Source organism: Hesperophylax consimilis, chromosome 16 (genome assembly GCF_061612785.1).
Source record: "Hesperophylax consimilis isolate HC1 chromosome 16, BYU_Hcon_1.0, whole genome shotgun sequence".
NCBI classification, from domain to species: domain Eukaryota; kingdom Metazoa; phylum Arthropoda; class Insecta; order Trichoptera; family Limnephilidae; genus Hesperophylax; species Hesperophylax consimilis.
Window position 1 is genome coordinate 19,244,344 of NC_142851.1, and position 24,479 is coordinate 19,268,822.

General features: G+C 37.3%; 1 protein-coding gene across 1 annotated transcript in view; it reads right to left on the minus strand.

Annotated features, from left to right (window-relative positions):
* Positions 1 to 24,479, minus strand: part of Atg2 (Autophagy-related 2) — a 53,880-nt gene that overhangs the window by 25,067 nt on the left and 4,334 nt on the right. Inside the window, exons 2-16 of the mRNA XM_089641000.1 lie at positions 24,102 to 24,270; positions 23,548 to 23,700; positions 22,588 to 22,690; positions 19,741 to 20,625; positions 19,288 to 19,439; positions 18,376 to 18,567; positions 16,652 to 16,740; positions 15,526 to 15,710; positions 13,885 to 14,057; positions 9,048 to 9,201; positions 6,687 to 6,884; positions 5,731 to 5,896; positions 3,690 to 3,790; positions 1,952 to 2,160; positions 620 to 743 (exon numbers count right to left, since the gene is read on the minus strand). Coding sequence (XP_089497126.1) covers positions 620 to 743; positions 1,952 to 2,160; positions 3,690 to 3,790; positions 5,731 to 5,896; positions 6,687 to 6,884; positions 9,048 to 9,201; positions 13,885 to 14,057; positions 15,526 to 15,710; positions 16,652 to 16,740; positions 18,376 to 18,567; positions 19,288 to 19,439; positions 19,741 to 20,625; positions 22,588 to 22,690; positions 23,548 to 23,700; positions 24,102 to 24,270 — 3,053 coding nt within the window. The remainder of the gene's footprint in view (positions 1 to 619; positions 744 to 1,951; positions 2,161 to 3,689; positions 3,791 to 5,730; positions 5,897 to 6,686; positions 6,885 to 9,047; positions 9,202 to 13,884; positions 14,058 to 15,525; positions 15,711 to 16,651; positions 16,741 to 18,375; positions 18,568 to 19,287; positions 19,440 to 19,740; positions 20,626 to 22,587; positions 22,691 to 23,547; positions 23,701 to 24,101; positions 24,271 to 24,479) is intronic.

The following is a 24,479-nucleotide window of genomic DNA, read 5'->3' on the forward strand; positions in this document are numbered from 1 at the left end:
TCAATTAGAAATTTATTGTAAAATTTAAATGCATTTGCAATTGCATCAAATTGGTCATTTCACTGACTCGTTTTTGTGTAAGTCCAACTTAACGAGTTACAGGTACTTTTTTTTCCTTCTATATTTAATCCGCACCTCTTCAAGGTATGCATTGACAAATCCCTTCCTACAGCCCCGTCCAGCTGGGTGGCGATATAGTTCCCCTATCTGCGCATTCTATAGAAAAATCTCTTCTTACAGCCCCGCCTCGCAAGGTTGTCCAGCTGGGTGGCGATATAGTTCCCCTGTCTGCGCATTCTATAGACAAATCCCTTCCTACAGCCCCGCCTCACAAGGCTGTGTCAGTGGCTAGCGATATAGTTCCCCTGTCTGCGCACTCTATAGACAAATCCCTTTCTACAGCCCCGCCTCACAAGGCTATGTCAGTGGCTGGCGATATAGTTCCCCTGTCTGCGCACTCTATAGACAAATCCCTTTCTACAGCCCTGCCTCGCAAGGTTGTCCAGTGGGTGGCGATATAGTTCCCCTGTCTGCGCACTCTGACAGGGGCGTTCTTGTGAGGTATCTCTAGATAGGTAATATCTGTTCATTGACATGGTAACAATAAGGTTCCACTTACCCAAGTTGAAGGCTGACAATCGGAAGATTGCATTGAATTTGTAGTAGTGAGTTCTTGATGGAGTATTCTATAAATTCTGCCATCTCGGCTGCATCTCCTGGGATCACCAGTTCTTCGGTGTCATCTGCATTCAGGAAGAAAATTATAATTGAGAGAGGTATGTACAACCATAAAAAGTCAACATACATGAATATACAATAAATAATATTAAATTAATACCAGTGTCACAAATTCGTGACTTGGGTGTAATATTCGGTGAAAACTTGACATTAACTACATAACTAATAAATCTTTGTAGAACTTTAACTGATTTTAAGTCCTGAGATTGTATGAGAACCCTCTATATTTCATTAGTCAATATACAATATATCAGCACAAATTTCTGTACTTAAATTTTAAGCTCAAAATTCCAATTAAATACATTAATTATGTCAGTTTGATGAATCAATTGCATCCAATAACACTGTCTGACAGGAGAATTATGTCAAACAGTGTCATTAGAAACTTAACTGCCAGTCCTGCCATTGTTGCCACTATTAAATTCCATGTACCGACTACGAACACAAGACAAAATGTAACATTCTTCTGCAATACAAACACAACCAACTATCAGACACATTCACTAACCAATAGGATGCATGATCTGGGGAACAAGTTTTGGGATTCTATTTATATATTAGAAGCGTAATCTATACCAACACATTGTTGAAACAAATTAGAGTAGCATTGGTAATGTAGTTTTAGTGATTTGTCTTATATTTAGTATTGTTCTAGTTTCTATATTATTTTCTGTTACTGTTACACGTTTTACTAATATTGTTTCATATTCAGTTTATCAGTTTACTGTTATTTCATATTGTAAAATTTTGTGTAATTGCGGTAGCTCACTAGGTATATTCTGTTCTTAAAATCCATGTAAAAGCCAGGCTGGGCGTAAAACCAAATAAAATAAAACATCAACATCTTAACGAGGATCAGAATGGACAATGCAACATCATCATGAAGACTAGAATGACAAGAACGTAGATCAAAGAGGACCAGAATGGACAGGTCAAACTCGTCATGCGGATCAGAATGGGCAGGTCAACATCATCATGGGAGCCAGAATGGACAGATGAACATCACCTTGGGGGCCAAAATAGACATGTCAATAACACCATGAGGTCCAGGATGGACAGGTATCATTACTGTTTCTACTTTGGTAATGTGAGAATGGATTGGAAGCGGGAAAACTCTTCCTGATCTTCAAAACCATTACTATTACCATATTATTTCTGCAGAAAAACAAATATAATAATCACACTACAGTAAATACAAATTAGGATTACCAACCTTCGTCCTCTTTTCCGTGGGGAGTGTCACTCTCGTGCACCATTTTCTTGGAGCTGAAGGGGCCGGGGCGCGCCCCCAGACGCTCCTCCAGCATGGCGGAACTCTGCCCCATCAGCCCGGGCCCCTTTTGGGGGCGGGCATCCGCCTCCATCCACGATTCCATCATAGTGCCCTGCAGTTGCTCCAAAGGTAGGGAGTTGATGGTCAAACTGAAAAATTGATAATTCAAGAATAGGACATCATAAGTTACCCGAAAACATTGATCATTATGAATTGAATCGGATGCTGGGATTTTTTTTATTTTATAGTGAATACCTCACAAGAGTCCCAACTGCTCCCGTCTGGAGTCAGTGAGACTATGGCATCCCCAATTGGGGGATGTTGTGAGGCTGAAGGTAAGTGGGGAAGGGAAAGAGGAAGGTGGGGAAGTACCTGGCTATTCAGATCTAGTCACTAAACACGGCTAAAGCCATTTGGAGCAACGTTTCAATTCTGAATGGTGGTCTTACACCAGGGCGATACTGGTAGTATCTTCCACTCTGGAACGTGCCGCAAATATACTATACATTATTTTAATTAATTAATTGTGAAATAACACAAATTAATCAAATAAAATTTATTTGCGCACGCCGGGTTCGAACCCGCGACCTTCGGAATGGCAGTCCAATGCGTTACCACTGGACTATGCCGGCCGTCGATAGTTGCATCAATGAATAACGCAGAGTCACAACTGTTCTCTGCTAACCGGAGCCGGTGGGACTATGACATCACCAATTGGGGAAGGGTGCGTGGTGGAGAAGGAGATTGAGAAGAGGGAGGTGGGGAAGTACCTGGCTACTCAGATCAGGATACCAAACACGGTTAAAGCCATTTCAAGCAATGTTTCGATTCTGATGATGGTCTTTCAGCAGGGTGATACTGAGGGTATCTTCCATCCATTCCAGTAGTATTTGGTGATTTAAAAGGTTCGGGTAGGTTCGGGTTCTACCGAACATAACCGAACGCTACCAACCGCCTCCTGTTACATTGTCGGGTCGCGAAGAGAGCCCACTCTTTCTTTAGACGGCCTTTGGGCAACTTGTTACTTGTATTGTCAGTTTATTATATTCCAAATTAAACAGCGTCCGTGTATAAGAATCTACGACTATTCAATATATTACCAGATCCTTTCCTCGTTAGAATACTTTCCTCTTTCGATCCTTTCCTCGTTAGAATAATTAAGGGCCCAGTATTCTATCCTATATCCTATACAACAACGATACGTTACAGTTTCTTACTCTGGGCATCTGCCCATGATGAAAAATATAGCACCTTTAATTTCGTTGAAGGAGTAGAAAAAGGTTGGATTGAAATAATTTTCAATTTGGGAGGGGGGTTTGGGTACGGCCGCCCCGGGAACCATTTAATGGATGACCAACAACTCTGCCACATGTCACCCCGAGTATTTCGCTATGTTTGAAAATTTAGCAGGGGTGCCCATTGGGTGAGGTATGTTCAGGAAGAAACTGCCCACCAGCTGCGTGACGTGCCAGATCGGGAGAAGCTGATTTGGTGAGACTATATGTCTGTCACTCCTGGACACACTGATCCCTAGACTCCTACCCAACCCTCATACCTTTTACCTTCCCAGAACGTTCCTTTCCTCAAAAAATACCCTCCACACATCATCCCGGGAAATTATTTACCACAGGACCTATGTCATTTGTGTGGGGTTAACATTGTACAATATTAAACTCACGTTGGCCAATCCGGTCCAGGAAGAGAATTGGGATCGGCGCTACTTAAAGTTTCATCCGCTGATGCCGTACCGAGGTGTATTTCATTATCACCTTCCGATTCCTGGAAGCACAAATAAATCATACATTACTAAGCTTTTCACGGCAGAATGACAAATACAATTGTGTACGGCACTGTTTTTAACAGTCGCACATTTTCTTTTGATCTTTCGGCTGAGGAAATTTTTCTTTCGGATCATATTATTATGCACATAGCGATGAATGAGTTAACAACTTGTTGAACAACGTAACTCAAATCCGAGTGGAAAAATTTGCTCCATTATGTACCAATCAAATTCGAGTCATATTTATGTACTGATGGATATCATATTATTGTTGGAATACGACAAATGTTTTTAATTTTTTGATTAGTTCGAAACCTGGCCCATTAACTAAAGAATTTTAATTAGCAAATGAAGTTCAAATTCTTGCAAACAGGCTTTTAGAACAAAATATTTATTAGGTGTGATTATAATTCGATGGTGGATACCAAAGTGTTTTCGAAAATGCCGAAAATCTACAAAAAAGTGAGTACAAAATATTACATTACATGGTTACTATGCAATCCTTAGAATGTTTCTGATCATCCAGTAATAGAATTTAATTGAAATAAGTCATTTTACTAACTTTCATATAGATTTTTTTTTCATTTATTCCGACTGACTAAATTTGCTCTTTATAGCTGTTAATCGTTGTATCCAAAATAGGTTTTTTAAGTCATATGTACCTACCTACCTGCCTCTACTATCAATATATTCGCAAAATACAGTAGATTTTAAAAATACAAGTAGGTATTACTTATTAAAAAAGTAATTAGAAAAATACACTTGTATTACTGAAATTTATTATCATCAATGTTGTTTTAAAGATTTCGCTTTCATGCTTCTCAATTTCCTCTTCAAAACAATCAACGCATTATAACTATCACCTGGTTCAAAGCTTCAGTGAAAAGTATCACTAAATTGTCTATCTTATTATCACTACCTTGTGCGTACTGTACCTACCGCTTGTAAAATCGCACTTGTCATAAACAACTAGCTTGGAGGATTGTTTTGGTTTTCAACTGTAAAATTTTACTTGTCACAAACCTGTGAAACACAAGCCGCGGCCCAATTCTCGTGCCCGCATGTCAATTTCATATGGCCTACTTGGCTATAACTAAAAATCTAAATTTTGGGTGTAATTCTTGAAAACCCTGGCTGAAAAAAATTTTTTATAGAGTTTTGGATAATTTATTTTGGACATTCAGGAATTCAGAAATTGGGTTGGCAAAATTATTGGCTCGATATATCAGTGAATCAACCTCATTGTAACAATCTACAATTGTATGAAGATAAGCCTGAACCAAAATATCATTTTGTAATTGCTCATTATAGCCGTTATTATGTAATAGTTATACATTAGAACCCGTTAATTCAAACCCTGATAATTTGAAAAAACGTGTAATATGAAATTTTTCCCAAAAAAAATATCAACAGAAAATTTTTTAATACAAAATGCTTATTGAAATCGAAATTCGTTAATTCGTAATTCAAAATTTATTTTTGTCCGCGCACGAAAATTTGTTGAAAAAATTCGATTTTTGCGAAAATAAATCATAAAATTTCGTAAATCTGAATCTAAAAGACAGCCATGGCGGCATACATCGTCCTAATTAGTATTATTATTTTATAAATCGGACTGGAATGTCGTATTTTTTCCAATTTTTTTAGAATATCTGAGTTTGCTTAGAATAACTGAAGTTGTAGGACCGACCGCGGTGGTAATCAGCTGCGAAAATTCGATTTACACGGGAATAATTAGTATTAATACGAATTTACTCCAAAGATACTACCCGAATATGAAGGGGAGGCCGAGGAACTCGATTTTCGGCGCCTTTTTTTTTTCATAAAATTTCAAATTACGTGGTAATTCGTTAATTCGAAACTTGATTTTTGATGACAGCGTAATGTTATGGAGTGAACACAAGTCTGCCGCGGGAATCTAGACAGATTACAGATGTACCGAATAACAGAGGCGAAGTTGTCGACAGCGCAGTGTCATGCCGCCGGCCTGCAGGCTGAGGGAGGTCGTGTGCAGTCGTGCCAGCAGCATGTCAGGGCGCACTGAGCGCTGCCACCACGCCGTGCGCGCCATGTCGTGGGGCGGCCGCAAGTCTGCCACGGGGAATCTAGAAAAGGATAATTAAAATTAAAGAAACATTTTAAACTAACCATCACACCGTTTCTCTGTAGGGGATGGATGTTGTGGAGAGGATGGACCACCATAAAACTCTGCTTTGCTTCATTCATATTAATGATTAAATATCTCATTTCTTGCTATACGCACATTCAAATAAATCTTTTAGTTTAAATATAATTCATTATAAGCGAGGGCTTGGATAGAAATTAAATATGAAGTGTCAATCAAAAAATGTCCTTAATGACGAAATCGGGTTAACCCTACCCCACCGGAGGGGGGTAATATACATCCTCCAAATGAGAGTTTTGTGCAATATCTAAGTTGTTTTTTGTATCACTAATTCTAGAAAAACTATTCGGTAATCGATATGCATTTAAAAAAAAAATTATCTCGTTAATTTTTTAAAAGATATTACATAATATCTATCCAATTCTGATGAAATTACTCTCCCCTCCATCTCATAATTCCTTTTTACTTAATGATTGACTACTTGGTGAAGATGGGCGTTGTCCGGTAAAAACGGCGGTATATAAAAGAAATAGTGACTAATATTGCTAATATTACACAATTGCTCCACAGAATATGGGCGACCCTAGTGGGTGATTTTTAACTTCAGGTATGTAGAGGTTATTTAAAATTATTAACATCGATAACCCTTAAAGCTAAATGTGAGCTGAACATAGTCACATTGACCTACATTTCTCATAAAAAAATCTGAACATATTTTATGGAGACAAAGTTTTTTGTTTAAATAAAGGAAAATATTGTCGCATGATTACCTTAGTCTGATGCAAACATTGGGTGACACGATCTTGAGGGTGCACTGGCCATTTTCCTGAGAGGGGGGCTGGCTAGCCAGGGGCTCCTCAGCGGGGCTCCCCCGTGTGCGGGTGCAGAGGGGCTGGGGGTTGAGTACCGCGCACAGCCGATCCACCATGGAGACGTCCACCTCCACTGTGCAGCCTTCCAGGTTCACACTGAACACAAACAAACCAAGGTTAGGTTAATTCCGTACACTCACTGAAAATACAAACTGAAGTGTGTTGTGGGTTGTGGGTTTTTTTCAAAGATTGATATTTTTTCTTGAACATAATATAAAATCAACTAGTTGAAGTCCCTGGTGTTGCTCAATCTTTACACTGAGTTTTTCGAAATTAGACAGTAATTTTCTTCTTATTTGTGCAAAACTTTAAGGGGTGGGAGAAGGGGGTGGGGGTGGTTTTTCACCAGCTACTTTGTAGCAGTCTTGCTTTTCAGTTCCTACCGAAAGCGGCTGACAGGATTCTCAAGTTGCCGTTTTGATTTGCGAGCTACGGGTGTGAAGAGCGCTGTGTATGGTTTCAATTTGTTCCGCCAGTTGTGGCGAGATTCTCGGGGACACGGGACGGTTGTTGAAGCTTGCTGGCCTTGGCGGACTTAGGATTTTACGTAAGATACCTTCCAAATTGAGATTGACTTTTATTCATTAATATCTTTAAGGATTACTTTCATAATTTATATAAATTTGTTCAGAATAATGTGATTCTGAGCTGGCGCCCTGTAAATTCTTTATAGCATCATTATTTCTGTTTTTAAATTCAACTGTCAGGACTTGCATTTTATGTCATCTATCGAGGTTAATTTCTAACTCGACACGCCTTGAGTATTATTACTATTATATTGAGTCTCATGCTAAATATTATTTTTCTAGAGCAATATGTGTGGTTACAGTTTACATAATAAATGATAAAGTTGTTATTAGAGTTTTATTTAACTGGTGCACACAATATTCTACCCACATGTAACATTGAGTTCCCTTTTAGAGTATTAATAATATTGGTAAAAATATTGCTACAACTTTACTCCTGTTTTGAAGGTCGGGTGTGTAAAAAACTGTAGATTTGTATAAAAAACAAGCCCGCCTGCCACAGTCACTCTTCTGTCTGGGATCGAGAAGTCGAAACGTCTTATGTGTTGGGATCATCTGCTCAGTGTGTACGCCAAAGGAAGAAGGAGATGAGTATGTTAAATCAACCCTTAGTTAAATAATATTATCTTTCAAGGAATAATTCGATTGGTATATTATTCAGGTTATGATAAATACATCCTTTGCAACAAAATTAATGCTTTGTGAAAGTCTCATCTATAAATGTTTATACTTATTGGCTTTTCTTCAAAAGCCAATAAGTATAAAGGGTTCCATCATAACACAATGACAATTCAACACACCTTCAAAAAGTGATTAATTTAGAGCAACGAAAAAAACTAAATTATAAACCTAACCTACATAACCTAATTTTGTTTCATCACTTTTAATGAATAATAATAATTAATTTAAATCACCTTTTAAAGGTGTATTGAATTGTCATTTTGATGAGTTTGTGGGACTACTTTATTTCCTCCCACATGTGGCAATACTATCGTGAATTAATCCGCCGCTAGACGCAAGCGAGCATGAGAAGAGAAATCTCCATTCCTGTTTCAACCTTCGATCCTACCGCCACTCTCTCTACTCTTTCTGCCACCGTCTCCGCGTTCTGTAAAATTTAATTAATTGTGCAGATACTCATTTCAATCTCCCATCTCCTGAACACAATTTATGGTTCGGGCAGCCACCGTAAATTACAAATAAGCATAGCTCTCATACGCACATACCCACGCTGCCACAAGTTATCTGGTAACCACTAAAAACATAAGACAGTTTTATTCTAGGGTACAAAAAGATCCCAGAGAGAATATTAAGTTTCTCGATTCCGTATAAAAGTACAACTTGGGAGGCGGGTTTGGGTACCGCCGCCCCGGGAACCATTTATTGGATAACCAAAACCCCAGCCATAGTTCACCCCGAGTGGTTCGCTACGCTTGGTGACTTAGCAAGGGTGCTCGGGTTCATGGGGTAAGGATTGTCTAGGTCTTGGGAGGGATAGAACATTCGTCCATCCACCCTTCATACCTTTTTCCTTCTCAAAACTTCCTCTCCTTCCTTCCCTTAATAAGACCCTCCACACAGCATCCCCAATATAATATAGGCCATGAGGGAAATTACTTTCCTCAGGGTCTCCTGTGTGGGGTTAATGTAAAAAACAACATAATATTGATAATTGCATAAAGAACAGGTTAGACTAATACATTTTTTAGTAATTTTCTGCAACTTGACTCACGTAATTTCCGTCTTCGGCTGTATATATTTTCTTTCACCGGAAACTCGGATGGCCCTCTGGGTGTTTTTGAAGTAAATTTTTACATCCGGAGTTTTGGACATAGGGTGAACATAGCTTGAGTCATAACCATCAGAAGTCTGTGCCGGTTTTGAATCTGTAAATTTACACAAAAAAATTAAATGATTTTTAAATAATTTTATTTACACTCCGAGTAAAATGTAAAGTTGTTTCAGATTTTTTTTTTTAAAAGTGTGAGGATTCACTACTTTATCGAGTTATTTTTTTTTGTTATTTTGGAAATCATTATTTGAAAATAAAGCACATTAGATTTGAAAATAATGGGGTTTTACATTATATTTATAGTAATGCTTTTTATTTCAATAGAAAAATGCGTGGGTATTTGATAAATTTTCAACTCCTAGCTTTTACATTTTATTCAGTTTCATACAATTTTTTGCAAAATTTCCATCACTTAACCCGCCCGTGACCATTGGTCTTTAAATCTTCCATTTCTCCGTAAATACATTTAATAATAAATCAGTATTTTAGGTATTCCTAAAACACATATTTTTACAACCACTAAAAATATTTTTAAAATTGTGGCGATTCCAAGTAATATAATAAAAAATATTTTTATAAATATCAACCCATTTCGTCTTCAAATGCAACAGCAAATTAAAAATTTATTTGGGATAGAAAGAGAAAACAACACAAAAAACTTTGAAATTTATTCTTACAGACTATTTTACTTGCCGAAGTTGACACAATATGTGTGTAGTATTTTCTTTCAAGCGCATTAATTTTGTCTTTCTAAACATTAGTTTACCATTAAAAAAAAAATAATAATATCTGACAAGTCAAAATATTTCACCAACAAATGTAGATATAATATGTCTCGACGCCATCTAGTGGGAAATTTAGCACTAACAAAGCCTTCCCTACAAAAATAAAGTTGGTTGTTTACAGGTGGAAAAAAAATATATAATAAGCAGTAATTGTTGATTGAAGTACTAGTACATATTGAATTATTTGGCGTGTTGGAAATAAGCCGACGGGGCTCAGTGGTCCAGAGCGTCTGACCGGTCATCAGCAGAGGCGGCTCGTGACAGAATTTGCCACCAGCGCATTTCACAAATAATGGTAACATGTAAAATAGGAAAATATACCCAGTACAAATAATTCATTTGTAGAGAAAATCCATTCGTCGCTCTTTCATTTGAGAAAATTCTTCAATTACAAGATTATTAAAGTCTGGTATAGACGAGATCAAACTTTTTTCGATGCTCATCATTGATAAAGCATTGAGACGATCTTGGGACATAGTATTCCTCAGAAATGTTTTTACACGTTTCAACGATTTCAATCGATTTTTAAAAATATTTATGAAAAAAGTACCTTTACAAAATTAAAAACAAAAAAATTTCGAAATAACCAAAAAACTTGGATGAATGACAGTCTCGCTGAAAGTATTCTAATACGAGATGCCATGTGGAAAAAGTGGAAAAACACGCCTAATAATAAAAAATATGAAATCTCTTTCAAAAAATATAGAAATAAACTTAATAAACAAATATTAAACACAAAAAAGGCATACTATAATAACAAATTTAATCACTGTTTCAAGGACATTAAAAAAACATGGAATGAAATTAATACAATTTTGGGTAGGAAAAATAAATCTGGTTGCGATGAAGTCTTATCTAAATATTTCCTAAAGTCACAATCTTCTGATGCAGTGGCAGAAAATTTTGCTAACTTTTTTGATGAAGGAGTTAATAAGTTGTTACATGAATGTGATTTCCGAGCGTCTAATCACTTGCAAGAATCCCTACCGCATTCAATGTACTTACCTAGAGCTAATGCTAAGCAAATTGAATATATTATCGGAGGTATGAAAAATTCAAAGTCACCGGGCATATATCTAATTCGTATGTTTGATTTAAAAAAACATGTCAAATTACTTAGCCCTGTTATTGCTCACTTTATCAACAGAATAATCGATACCAGCCTCATCCCCGATGAATTAAAAAATAGCATTGTAAGACCTATTTTCAAAAATGGAGATCACTCCGAAATTAACAATTACAGGCCAATTTCTATTCTCCCGGCACTAGAAAAAATTTTAGAAAAATATATTTCGATAAATTTAGATAAATATTTGAATAATTTGAATATTATAGATGAATGCCAGTACGGGTTCCAGAAAAAAAAAAGTTGTGATAAATTGCTGGAAAAATTTTCTGATTTTATAAATTCTCAACTTAATTCTAAAAAACATGTACTGGTGCTTTTTATTGACTACTCAAAAGCTTTTGACACTCTCAGCCATATACAATTAATTAAGGTTCTTGAAAACATTGGAATCCGGGGTAAGCTCCTCTCATTCTTTAAAAACTACTTAACTAATAGAAAAATGAACGTAAAGATTTTAAATGATATGAGTAAAGGAAGACATATTAAATCAGGAGTACCGCAAGGATCAATTTTAGGTCCAAAATTGTACATTATATATGTTATTGTTATGTCAAAACTCTTTAAAAAGGCCTTTAGATTCATTTTTGCTGACGATACTGCACTTGTAGTATCCAATGAAAATCCTATCATAGCTATTCAACAATTGCAAAGTGACTTTAACGAGCTACTTAAATGGGCTCATGATGTTGGTTTAATTATTAATGTTAAAAAAACAAAATGTATGTATGTAAAATCACCAAGCCTGGGAATATGGAATATACCCAAAATAATTGCTCATAATTCTGAATGTATTCATAGAAAAATTGAAAATATTTGCCACTGTGAAACAATTGACTTTACTAACGAATATACTTATCTGGGACTAATAGTAGACAATAAATTTAAATGGGATAAACAAGTGGCTAAAATCTGTAACCAGCTCCGATCTTTTGCAAGTAATTTTTATAAACTGAAATTTGTTTTGCCTCATTGTACTCTTAAAATAATTTATTTTTCTATGGTCGAATCCATACTCAGATATGGCATACGAACTTGGGGGCACTCAAGCAATATTTATATTAAATATATACAAAACTTACAAATTACTATAATAAAAAAAATTGTACCACCGAATATCTACAGACAAAGAAGTAATCTAAAACTACTGTATGGTTCTGAGGGCCTACTTCCAATAAAGGGTCTTCTTTGGTACATTATTATAATGGATAATGAGGGAGATAGCAAATATAAAAAGCAACCGGTGCATAATCACACAACAAGATTCACTGAAAATAAGGGCCTCATTATTCCAAGAGTAACAAATAAGTATGGAAGCCGAACGCTTAAATATTTAATACCAGAGATTTTCAATAAATTTAATAATTCTTTTAAACCTCAGAATAATGAGAGACCCTGCCCCAAAAACACTAAGCGTTGGCTAATAAGCGACGAATCAATGTATCTCTGAACATTATTATTGATGTATTCCTGAACATCTCAACGTACCTGCCTAAATAATTTGTATATAGGTAGGTACTTTGATATATATTATTTTGTGATATTGTTTATTGTATAATTTTGTGTCATACATGTATTAAAAATTAAAAATGTTTATACATATTATTTGTAGAACCTACAGACAAGCCGTCATGTGTGACAGCTTTGTGGGACTGCATATACCTGTATCTTTAAAAATTTATAATAAAAAAAAAAATAAAAAAATAAAAAAAAACGTAGAAAAACACCTTTCGCACTCGACAGTTGTCATCGGAATAGTACAAATTATTTTTAACAGTGTCACTATTTCACTAAAACACTCCACCAAGTTACATTAATTTGTAAAATAATTGTAAAATTGATATTGCTCCGTCAGCAATCGCAAAATCATCTCTAGTTTGTTGGGATTAAATGAACTTCGGTTACTTTTGATACAATCAATGTTAACCGCAATGTTTTCATTAGCACTCATTTTTAAAAAGCTTTTGGCAGAGCAAAACTCGCAAAAACCGTTAAAACGTCGCGTCAATCGCCAATACTGAATAGTGAATACTGTCAAGTTTGCAGATATGTAGATTGCGCCGGTAACGCTAGAATATTATAACATTGTTAATTAGTTCAAAATCTGTCAATCCTAACTAATGCATTCCAAACGTTTTACGCATGTTTAAGGTATTTGATAAAGATCAGGATGTTTCGGCGCATGCGCCGATAATGCACCGACCACCTTCTATCTCCACTGCTCTAACACATCAACAGACGTTATGGGTCTCTACCTGTCTCGCTCATTTCACGGTTCCGGCCTCTAGAGATAGTGCCTATAGAAGGTACATGGCATGCCTCGGCAAAGCGAAATATGCACGGGTTGATACCTCTATTACATTGTTTTTCGCATGTGCGAGAGTCTAGTACAAACTTTGATTGGTAAGAATATTATAATGATCTGGCGGGAATTCTTCGTAAGTGGATATACGATTTTACATTTCTGACGTATATCGATGTTTGGCAGTGCAGTGCACAAATGCACTAAGGCAGGGACCGCCTCTGGTCATCAGAAGGCACGGGTTCAATTCCCGTCGGCAGCATTTATTTTTACTCGGGAGATATTTTCAATTTGTATTGATATTTCAGGCGACTAATTATTGCTTATAATTATTTGTTATCCTTTGTGCTATGCATAAAAACCTTGTCTTATAAACATTAGTTTATCATTAAAAAAAAATAACATGACATTATATTTCCTAATAGCTAATGTGCATTGTAAAATACATAAAAACAAATAAATAAAATCAAACTTTTTTTCCAAAAAAACTTATCGTATCGTATTACAATGAAAGTTAAGAAGTACCCTGTCCCTTAGAGAATCTTAAAAGAGAGTTTTACTAGCCTGGGGAAGCAAACATCAGCAACGGGATAGTCAGCAAGGAGGGACTGGATGCCTTCATGGTGCGCAGGCACTCCGTGAGCTGGACGCGGGCCATGGTCAGGTGCCCCGAGAGGCAGGAGCCGCTGTTGCTGGTCTTCTCCGTTGCCTCTAGCACCAGGGGGGCCGCTATGAGTCTGAAATCCATCCAAATATTTTATTTACGATTCTGCCAAAGTATAACATCACAACTGCCATTCTACAAATAATTCAACACTCCTCACACTAACACTAAATCAGTCTTTAATTCAGACATACACCAGCACAAAACACGATCACAAAATCAAATACACTTATCGTCATCTACTTCCACGACTAAATTTGGAATTAACTCCTTACAATACATTGCACAGAAGCAATACAATGCATTACCTAGTAATCTAAAACTTCCGGCAACGAACAAAAAAACATTGGCAAAAGCTCTTAAAAACTATTTCCTCAGCAGTTTTATTAATGACTGACACATTCTTCCTTTGGAACTCCAAAATAACTTCTGCGTTTATTTATTTTAATGTATTTATGTTGTCTTGTCTTTAATCTAATGTTGTCTTTCCCGAAATGAGTTTTGTAAACTCACTGGGAATAATACATTATAAATTTGTTATCATTATGTAATGTATTATCTTGTAATATAAATAAAAAATATATATTTGTCATGATGAATAAGCAGTGAAACTCCCTTATAAGGGCGTTTAAATTAATAAAAAAATAAATATAAATAAGGTTTTCAAATAAGAAGTTTTCATAAGTAGTACTGTTTTTTCAGTCCCTTGAAGACAGAAATGAAAAAATGGTGCAATTTATCCTAAATTAGAGTGGAAGATACTTTCAGTATCGCCCTGGTGTAAGACCACCATTCAGAATTGAAACTTTGCTTGAAATGGCTTTGGCCATGTTTGGTGACCAAATCTAAATAGCCAGGTACTTCCCCTCCCTGCTACCTTCAGCCTCACAACATACCCCGATTGGGGATGTCACAGTCTCACAGGCTCCAGACGGTTGAGAGCAGTTGGGACTCTTGTGCTTACGTTCCTTGGAAAACTTTATAAGATATTTTCACCCTATCTGATTGTATGATTGTTAATGTTACTCCTTTTTGCTTCCTTATTATTTTTTATCATTAGATTAGGCTTTAAATATGCATTGACTTTCAAAGAATAAGGCAAGTTGATTTAATGTTAATTCCATATATTTTAATAGTATAGATAATAAATTTTCAAGAGTGTTGAATCACTGGCGATGTCTGATATCAACTACTAGTAGAAATAGAAATAACCTTTTTAGAGCATCCACATATCCTGGGGCAGCTCATTTCCGAGGAATGATTATATAGTTAACAGAAAGGTAGCTACAATCAAAATGCACAGACAATCAAAGTGGCGGAGTCAATGAAAATTATTTGTTTGGTGTGAGGTAGAAACAAAGGTGGGTGCCGCTGTGCATGGAAGCGATTCGCAGTAGTGTGGGTAAACGATGTTGGCAACACTTTTATGCACGCGATTTCAGACTAATAATGGTTTATGGCACATCTCCCACGTTTCTGATATCTATGTGAATGTGAGAACTGTGAAAAAATGTGTTTGAATGATCAAATATGAATTTTACCTCAGATGATTGAAGGTTACGGCGTCATCAAAGGCCTTGCTGGCTTCCTCGAGGTCCTTGCTGCCGTAGCTAATAGCGAAGAGGCCCATCTTAGAGAAGAACTCCTCGGAGACCAACTTCATCTGCTTTACGCTGGAGGCGGCCAGGCACTCTCCATTCATAGAGGCGGACAGCGTGAGGATATCCTGAAATAGTGAACACATGTATAACTTATTTCCCTTGTCCTATTCGGGTTCCATAGCATCGACAAGCCCCTCCAGGCCGCGGAAGTAGTGTCCTGCACTACTTCCGCAGCCTCCGCCCACAGCAGACCCAGCCTTTGCCCGCACAGCCTATGGTATTGTTTGGGGCGTCCGGTGTGACAGATAATTATCCAGTTGTGGTACAAGATTTCTTATTTTGACATTCTTTACATTTGGGAAGACAGTTATACAAAAAAGTTTTTAAGGTTATTCTAAGAGAAATTAAATATATACACTTTTACGGAAATTTTGTTCAATAGCATCATTCTTGTCATGCTATGCTGTGCTAAAACAAGTAAGTCCATATGGTGCATGAACCTCGGATAAATTCCTTGCGTTTGCATATAGACATACCTAAGGAATTTGAGGCAACAAATAGATTTAGTCTAGAAACCAGAAGTTATGCAAATCTCGAAATACTTAGATTGAATATAATTCAAAACGCTATTGATAACCCATTCCTCTTGGAATGCTATGGTTTATACGTGCCTGAAAACTTCAGCCATGAACCTCGGATAAATTCCATGCATTTGCATATAGACATATCTAAGGAATTTCTTCTGGTTTTGTTCCAGCATATTAATTTGGTGCAGAGTCCGTACACCACCAGGATATTCCAGTTTACTTCTTATTCAATATCATTTTGTAAATCCTCCCATTTCTCTTAAAAATCTTATTTCGGCAATTTGAACCCTGGAATTCCAGAGTCCTGTAACAGTGCGATGGATAAATACTAATAAATAACACAGCAAAGCCTACAGTTATCACAAAATGAGTTTTCACGCAAGGTGTGTGTTTTTCATACAAAAAAAGGCCTATTTAAAAGCCACGCATGTATTGCAAAGCAATGGCGATCATTATACTCAAATCAATAAATGGATTACCTCGTGTAGCAGAATGCAAGCCAACGAAGCAATCCTTATATGGACTTGTGACACTTCTGCTGATGGGTCTCCTTCAACCGTATGGGAACCTGGAACAAATAAATATTGTTGCAATGTCCAAAAGACCAATGGGCAGAAAGCAAAAATAGATGTGGATGGATTTTATAATGAAAATACCAAAGATATTAGAAGAACGAGATGTGCTATGAGCAGTTCATACTGTGTGGAATTGTTTTGCCCAGTGTCGCCGGTTTTGTTCACCAATACTACTGCACACCTTCGCTTACGATAAGGTATCCGCACTAATAATAATATAGAACAGATTTCTGTGCGTACACGTTCCGATAGTATTCAAAGTACCCTAATTAGGTAGTACTCCGCCTACGGTCCGGCGGCCAACATAGCATATCTCGTTCTTCTAATATCTTTGAAAAATACTAATTAGGTTGGGTTGTTTCACAGAAATTCGACAGGAAAATTGTCATGAAATCAGCGCCATTTTTTTATTAATCTGCGTCATTTACAATTTGGGAGGCAGGTTTGGGTACGGCTGCCCCGGGAACCATTTATATGATAACCAACACCCCTGCCATAGGTCACCCCAAGTGGCTTGCCAGATAGGGAGAGCCATCTGGCATGCCATGCAGCTAGTGCCACGGGACTCTCGACTCATCGCATACCCTACCCAATCCTCATACCTTTTACCATCCCAAAACTTCCTCTCCTTCCTATCCTTAAAAAAGACCCCCCCCCCCCACAGCATCCCAAAAGATGACATAGGCCCCGAGGGAAATTATTTTCCTCAGGGCCTCCTGTGTGGGGTTAATAAATGGCTTGAACTTCAGTACACCCAAGTGCAATATCGTCTCGTATACAAGATCAAAGAAACCGCATGTATTTGAATATACAATCAATGAAATTATTCTCCAACACTTAAACCAAATCAAAGATCTAGGAGTTATTTACGACAGCAAACTAACTTTTCACCAACACATCGATGATTTAATAAGCAGAGCATACGGGCTTCTTGGCTTCGTAATTAGAAACTCATATCCGTTTCGTAACACAAAAACACTGACATTATTATATAACACACTAGTCCTAAGTGTACTTGAATCAAACTCGATCATCTGGGCTCCACATGAATTAACATACACTTTACGCATTGAAAGAGTCCATAAATTTTTTTTAAGGTTTTTATTCTCGCGGCTCTATGGACGTTACCCTTGGCTTTACCCATCGATTTATATATTAGGCATGACCAATTACCACTCCCTAGAGACACGTAGAGGTATTGCTTTGCTTAAATATTTTTTTCAACTAATAAACGGTCACTTATCTAATAATGAGATACTGGCCCAATTAAATTTTCTTGTACCGGAGTCTCACTCTCGAGGACGTCATCACAATCTTCTATATAGTAGAGCAAGCCGCACTAATTTATTTATGAACTCACCTGTGGGGAGAGCTACATGCTTTTTGAATGCGGTAGATAAAAAAATAGATTTATTTTTTGTGTCCTAATAAATGAATTTAAAAAAAAAATATGACTGTCAGCTATTCACAATTTATTAGAAAGTTGAAAGGGACCTAAAATCGACGTTGAACGGGAACCTTTCAAATATCGGCCGTTTGACGACAATGCTACATTTGAATTTCTGTGAAACACTCCAACCTCAAAGACGACACCGAATGATGATGATATAGTATGGTAACTTCTTAACCTCTTTTCCTAGTCCTATTGGTGTTGCTATTTGTGGCCATGGATCCCAGACTGCTGGCGTTGGAGCCAACACTGCTGCTGAAGGAGGAGGCCATGCTGTCCCAACCCTGGCCCCCGGTGCCAGCTCCGCTGACCGAATCCTCGCGGCGCCGCAGCGGTAGGAAGTGCTCCTCTTCTTCGTTGTCACTGTCTTCTGGAAATACATATTACAGTTAAATTTAAATACACCAACATTAATTTGGAAATAACAAAAAAAAAAAAAAAAAAAACATTAAACTGTTATGTATTACAAAAGTTTTGCAAGCAGAATTGAAATTTGCGCCAATGAGTGAGTTTCTTTCAAGAATAACTGTAAGGATTTCTATTTTAAATCTCTCTTTGTTGATTGATTAAGTTCAACATTGATAAAAACCCTCCCCACCAGGAGAAATATTGCGAGGTTGGTCTTCCAAGCTAGGAAGTCCTACAGGAAGATAAAACAATCTGTGCTGATTTGGTCTTCAATATTCCAGAGTGGAAGATACTCTCAGTTCGCCACGGTGTTAGGCAACCATTCAGAATTGAAACGTTGCTTGAAATGGCTTTAGCTGCGTTTGGTGACGGGATCTGAATAGCCAGCTACTTTCTAGCTTCAGCTTCACAACATACCCCAATTAGGGACTCACAAGCTGCAGACGGTTGGAAGCAGTAGGTACTCTAGTGTGGTATTCACACAAAAAAAAAGAGGAACATAGAGGAACCCCTTGGCAGTCTCAAGAAATGGGTGGTGGTACACCCCTTCGCAAGAAATGATATTCGAGTCAACAGGAAAATTTGTGCAGACCAACGAACAACAGTGGCCGCAATATCTCATGAAGAACAAAAAGCTTGTACATATAGTTTTCAGTGACATTGGATAGATTAGCGGTGTTACCCATGTTGGTGGTACTCCAGCCGTGGTGGTGCCCCAGTCCATGGGCCCCTCCGGCTGCAGCCAGCCCGCCCATCAGCTGCGCTTCCACCCTCTCGTAGTCAACGGGCCGCATGGGCTTGCACTCTAGTCCCGGGTGGCGTAATGGGACATTGCTGCAGAATAAACCATGCTTGGTGTATGGTGTCAAGAATACATAGACACAGGCTAAGACGATACATCTGGGTGAGTCCATTTGAAGCTACGTTTATAATAAACTTGTTCTTATGTAAAACAGCATATAATATGTAACCTACAGTGAGTTTACAAGATTTTTGGCATTATATACTAAATATCACTTCCTACAGCCCAACTGGGTGGTTATATGTACAGACAGAGCAGTTCTTGTAATTATCACTTAAAAGCATAAAAAACTATTGAGACTATTGATCTTAAATTATATAAAAATGTAATTACCTATTATCTTCTAGGTGTGGGGAAGCTAACCCTTCAGCCAGCTCCATCAGAATATGGAACTGCCTGGGACTAAGGAAGATCGTCATGGATCCCAGGGTCAGCTGGAAGTCTACCTTGGGACCAGCAGCCTCCGAGGACTGCTTCATCCGGATCCTCATTTCCTGTCTGCCGGCCAGTCGACCAAAAAGTATCGGCTCTGAAGCCAGAGAAAGATTACTCAGACCGGCTTCTATTTCAGACCTCGATTTATCTTCCAAATTAGTGAACTGACCAGCACTGCCCCAGTTTGTCTTATCATCTGAACTTGTGAACATTCCGCCGGGACTTCCCCACTTTCCGGTAGATTGACTGTCCCACTTGGATTTATCTTCGGGAGTGTGAGTTCGCCAAGTTGATTTATCTTCTGAAGTGGGAGTTCCCCACTTAGATTTTTCTTCTGGACTAATGAACACCCCGGCAGATTGACTGCTCCACTTTGATTGATCGTCTTCAAACATTCCACCTGGAGGACTACCCCACTTTGACTTTTCTTCTGCACTAGTGAACATTCCACCGTGTCGACTGTCCCACGTTGACTTATCTTCAGCACTAGTATACATAGTATTGTAAGACTCATATAAGCTACCTTCTCCTAAATTTCTCTGAATATTATCACTATATTCTTCTTTGTTTTTCACCATATCAACAGATGCGTGTTGTGAAGATTCTACCAGCATAGACCGGGAGAAAGTCCTGGCCTTGGAGGGAAATTCGTCAGTGTGGAAAGTAACGCCTTCGAATGCTATCTTTTTGGTGGTGAAAGTAGAGATGATGTACGTCTTATTTTTATCAGAGTCAAGGGATTCTGTGGGAGGATCTGATCCAGCCTCATCTAGATAATCAATACTGTAAGAAAAAAGATTTCGTTAGATAGTGATATATGTACACAAGGGTGTCCCAAAAAAATTAAAGTTGTTATTTTTGAACGCATACCCTCTAATTTTGTTTTAATAATGACAAAACACTTATAAATTTTTTTTCGTTTTCTTTGGACAACTGCAACCCGTGCCGACTTGCATCGAAAGATGTCAGTACTTGTACATTAAGACGCCAGCGAGCAATCGTGTTGATGAGCTTGTAGTAACTTGCTATTTTGTTAGTAAACGAAAATCACTCGTTCAGGCAAGATGTTGTTAGATTTACGCACTTCTAAAAAGAGTATATTTTTAATAGGAGTCGTAAAACACCAAATATCGGGTTCTAAACTGCCATCTAATGGACAAGTTCTTGAAGTTTTGTTCGACAATATCCGGAAAGTGAATTTAACTGTCAATATATACCAAATATAGCCATAGTTGGTATTAAAAGCTGTGTTTGAAGTAAAAATCAGTCAAGTGACTACAAGCCCTGACATACCACTATTCAAAAAGTTTCAAGATAACTGTAAAAATGTTGATCCCGATAAAATTCAGTGCTACACAGAAAATTTCACATTGCACCTAACCGCTTCCGAAATCGATGATTTGCTTGACTTTTAACAAAAATACTTGGAGATGACTATTGAGAGTTTTTAGAGCTCTGTGTGATAGTTTTAGGAGGAGATACAGCGAGAAAATTTAAGATTCGGCCTCCAGGTGCTCGATGGATGACAAAGGCGCTTTATTCTTTGAAACTATCATTAATTTGTGCGCAATTTAAAATTACCGGTAAGGATAAGGCGGCACTTTTAGACGTTTGCCTGTTCATAGTAACATCCTATGTCAAACCATGGTTACAATGTATTATAGCAGTTAAAGCACCTTACCAGGACTTGTGCTTTTTGAAATCGATGAAGGCTTAAGAAAAAATTGATGAAAACATCTCTATGGCAGCTTTATTTCTGTTCATTAAGCAGTTATGGTATTTGACCGATGAAGGATCTATTTTATCGCTGTTTGACGACGCTGTGGATCAAAAAACAAAAATAAAAATGCTCGAAATATCAAAAAAAAAAATTTATCAACCCATGACAAACGTTACATCCCATCGAAGGAAGATCTTGATGGTAAATTGTATGGTAAGTTTATTAAGTAGTTTAATTTATGTTTTGTATTGAGGTTTTTGTTCATATCATAATTTAGTGACTTTTGTTTCAGAGAAAAATATTTACGACTTCATTTCAGTCAAGAGCAAGTATTTGTTTGATCGTCTGAAAACAGATGCAAGTTTTCTTAACGAATTCCCTACGATGTGGTCAAATAATGCTTCGTATCAAAAAGTCAGAAAGAAGGTGTCACCGCTGAGGTAGTGAATGATACAGCTGAAATAACTGTTAAGTTAATGCAAGATTTTTATGGCTTAATCTCACGGTCGAAGAGGAAACAAAAATAATTTTTGTTTCCTCGTTTTCAGGACCACCGGAAGATTTATCCTGACTGTAAAAAACAAACTATGAAGAAAAAATTTAATCAATAAACCATTTTTAAATATAAAATCCTTCATAATTGAACATTTGTGCATTTTTAAATTTTATTAATCCGACAAAAATGAAAGTTGAAAATCCTTCCATATTAACTCTGTACCATATGTTTGGCATCAAGTCGGCACGGGTTGCCGGTGTTTAATCAAAATAATATTTATTATATGAGTTATTGGGATCAAATGGAATAAAATAAGAGGGTATGCATATTTAAATTCATGAAAAAAAATTCTTCCTTATGTCCTGGGACACCCTAATGTACACACACCGGTCCCATAATAATTTAGAAAAAATAAATTTGTAAAATTTGATCTGATTCCAAATTAGTACACCAGGTTAAAATGTTCTTAAAATGGTACTCGTAATAATCAGGAGTTTACATTAAAATTTAAATAAGTGAATATGCTTACTTTTTAATATGAATCTCCAGAGCAACACCTGTGTGACTGTCTTTAGGAAGATGCTCCATCCGAATCTTAGTGTCGGAGAATCTGACTTTCACTCGGCATAGAACTGGAAGGATAAATAAGACGTAATAATTAACGGTCTTTCGCCGTGTCCGCCGTCCAAGACCGATTTATGTCTCCGGCCTCGCGCATCGTCAGAAGCCTCCGCCCGCACAATGTCGAGCATCAGCCTCGACGAACATAGGAAGATCCACGAACTCGCAACTCGCATCTCAACTCCAGATCCGTGAGAACAGGCTTCTTTATGGAATAACTAGCTGACGTACCCGGCGTTGCTAAGGGTTATCCTTAGGAGATAGACATTTATCATAACGAACTTTTCTGTAGGCCATTTTAAGATATGCAATTCCGTAGTACATTATTATGATATATCTCATGAGGTAACAATGTAGTGCCCGAAAATATATTTTTACGTCTTGATTATAAATCATCGACTTTTCTCTACTTTCTATAAATATAATATACATATATGTAAACCATCCGGGAGAAATTCTCTAAGTGATAGTGAAAACCCTATAAAAATCCGTTGCATAGATTAGAAGTACTAAGCGCACATACAGATAGACACGGATAGCGACTTTATTTTTTACTATTTAGAGATGATACATAATACGTACTAACCATAAAGACTCATAGAACAGATCAGGTGAGAATGCGCCAATACTATGAAAAAATAACTTTCTAGAGCAGATTACCTACCCAGAGGTACTATGAAAAAATAACTTACTAGAGCAGACTACCTACCCAGGGGAACTATGAAAAAATAACTTACTAGAGCAGACTACCTACCCAGGGGAACTATGAAAAAATAACTTACTAGAGCAGACTACCTACCCAGGGGAACTATGAAAAAATAACTTTCTAGAGATAGATACCAAGAGGTACTATGAAAAAATAACCTACTGGAGTCTATGGTCTGTGCAAAGAGCTCTATCCCCTCCACGGGTTGGGGTGGGGTGGGGCCCTCCCCTTCTGTCTCCCCCTGCTGCAGGCACTCCGCCGCCAGCTGCATAGACGAGGTCATGGAGGACCACATGGACTCCAGCATCGAGGCCGCTAGAAATATAAACAAATTCATTATTACAGTCTACATTACAAAGTCTACAAATTGAATAAAATAGAACTAGAAAATTTCATTACTATGGCAACACTGATTTTTTAACAAATTCAACATAGTTTCAAATGTAAAATGAGAAAAATTTTGCTTTACATTTCACAAACAGAATAAAAATAAATTGTCCCCTAGTAAAGTATATATTATGAGAAGGTAGGTTTATCCCTTCGATCCCTGGATTTGAAAAGATTATTTTGTTAATGTGACATTTTTCTCAACACATCCATCAGTTGACATTTATTTTCCTCGCAAAGGAAATTTACGTTGTTAATAATAATATGAATGGGTAAAATAACTCATCAATCAATTAATGCATTTGTATTATTTAAGAATTAACACATACCAGGCTGGGCCCGCTGCTTAGGCTGGACTGTGATGGCCAGCCCACTGATCTGCACAAAGGAGTCATCCTTGAGCAGAGTGGCCCAGGGAATGGACACGTCCACCTGCTTCACGAAGCCGTCCACAAACTCCAAGGGCCAACCCTGTGCCTCCCCCAGCTCATTCAGGGCCTGTATCCATATTAAATTATTTATCAGAACAATGAGATATTTATTTTATTTTAATTATAATATAATAATATAATTAGTTGTTGCAGAAAACATATGGGATGTAAAGAACAATTAGTTATTGATTCTGTAATTCTAAAACAGATTCAAACTCGAAAGCGTAATTTACATACTTGCTATATAGACTACCAAAAGGCTCTCGATAGTGTCCC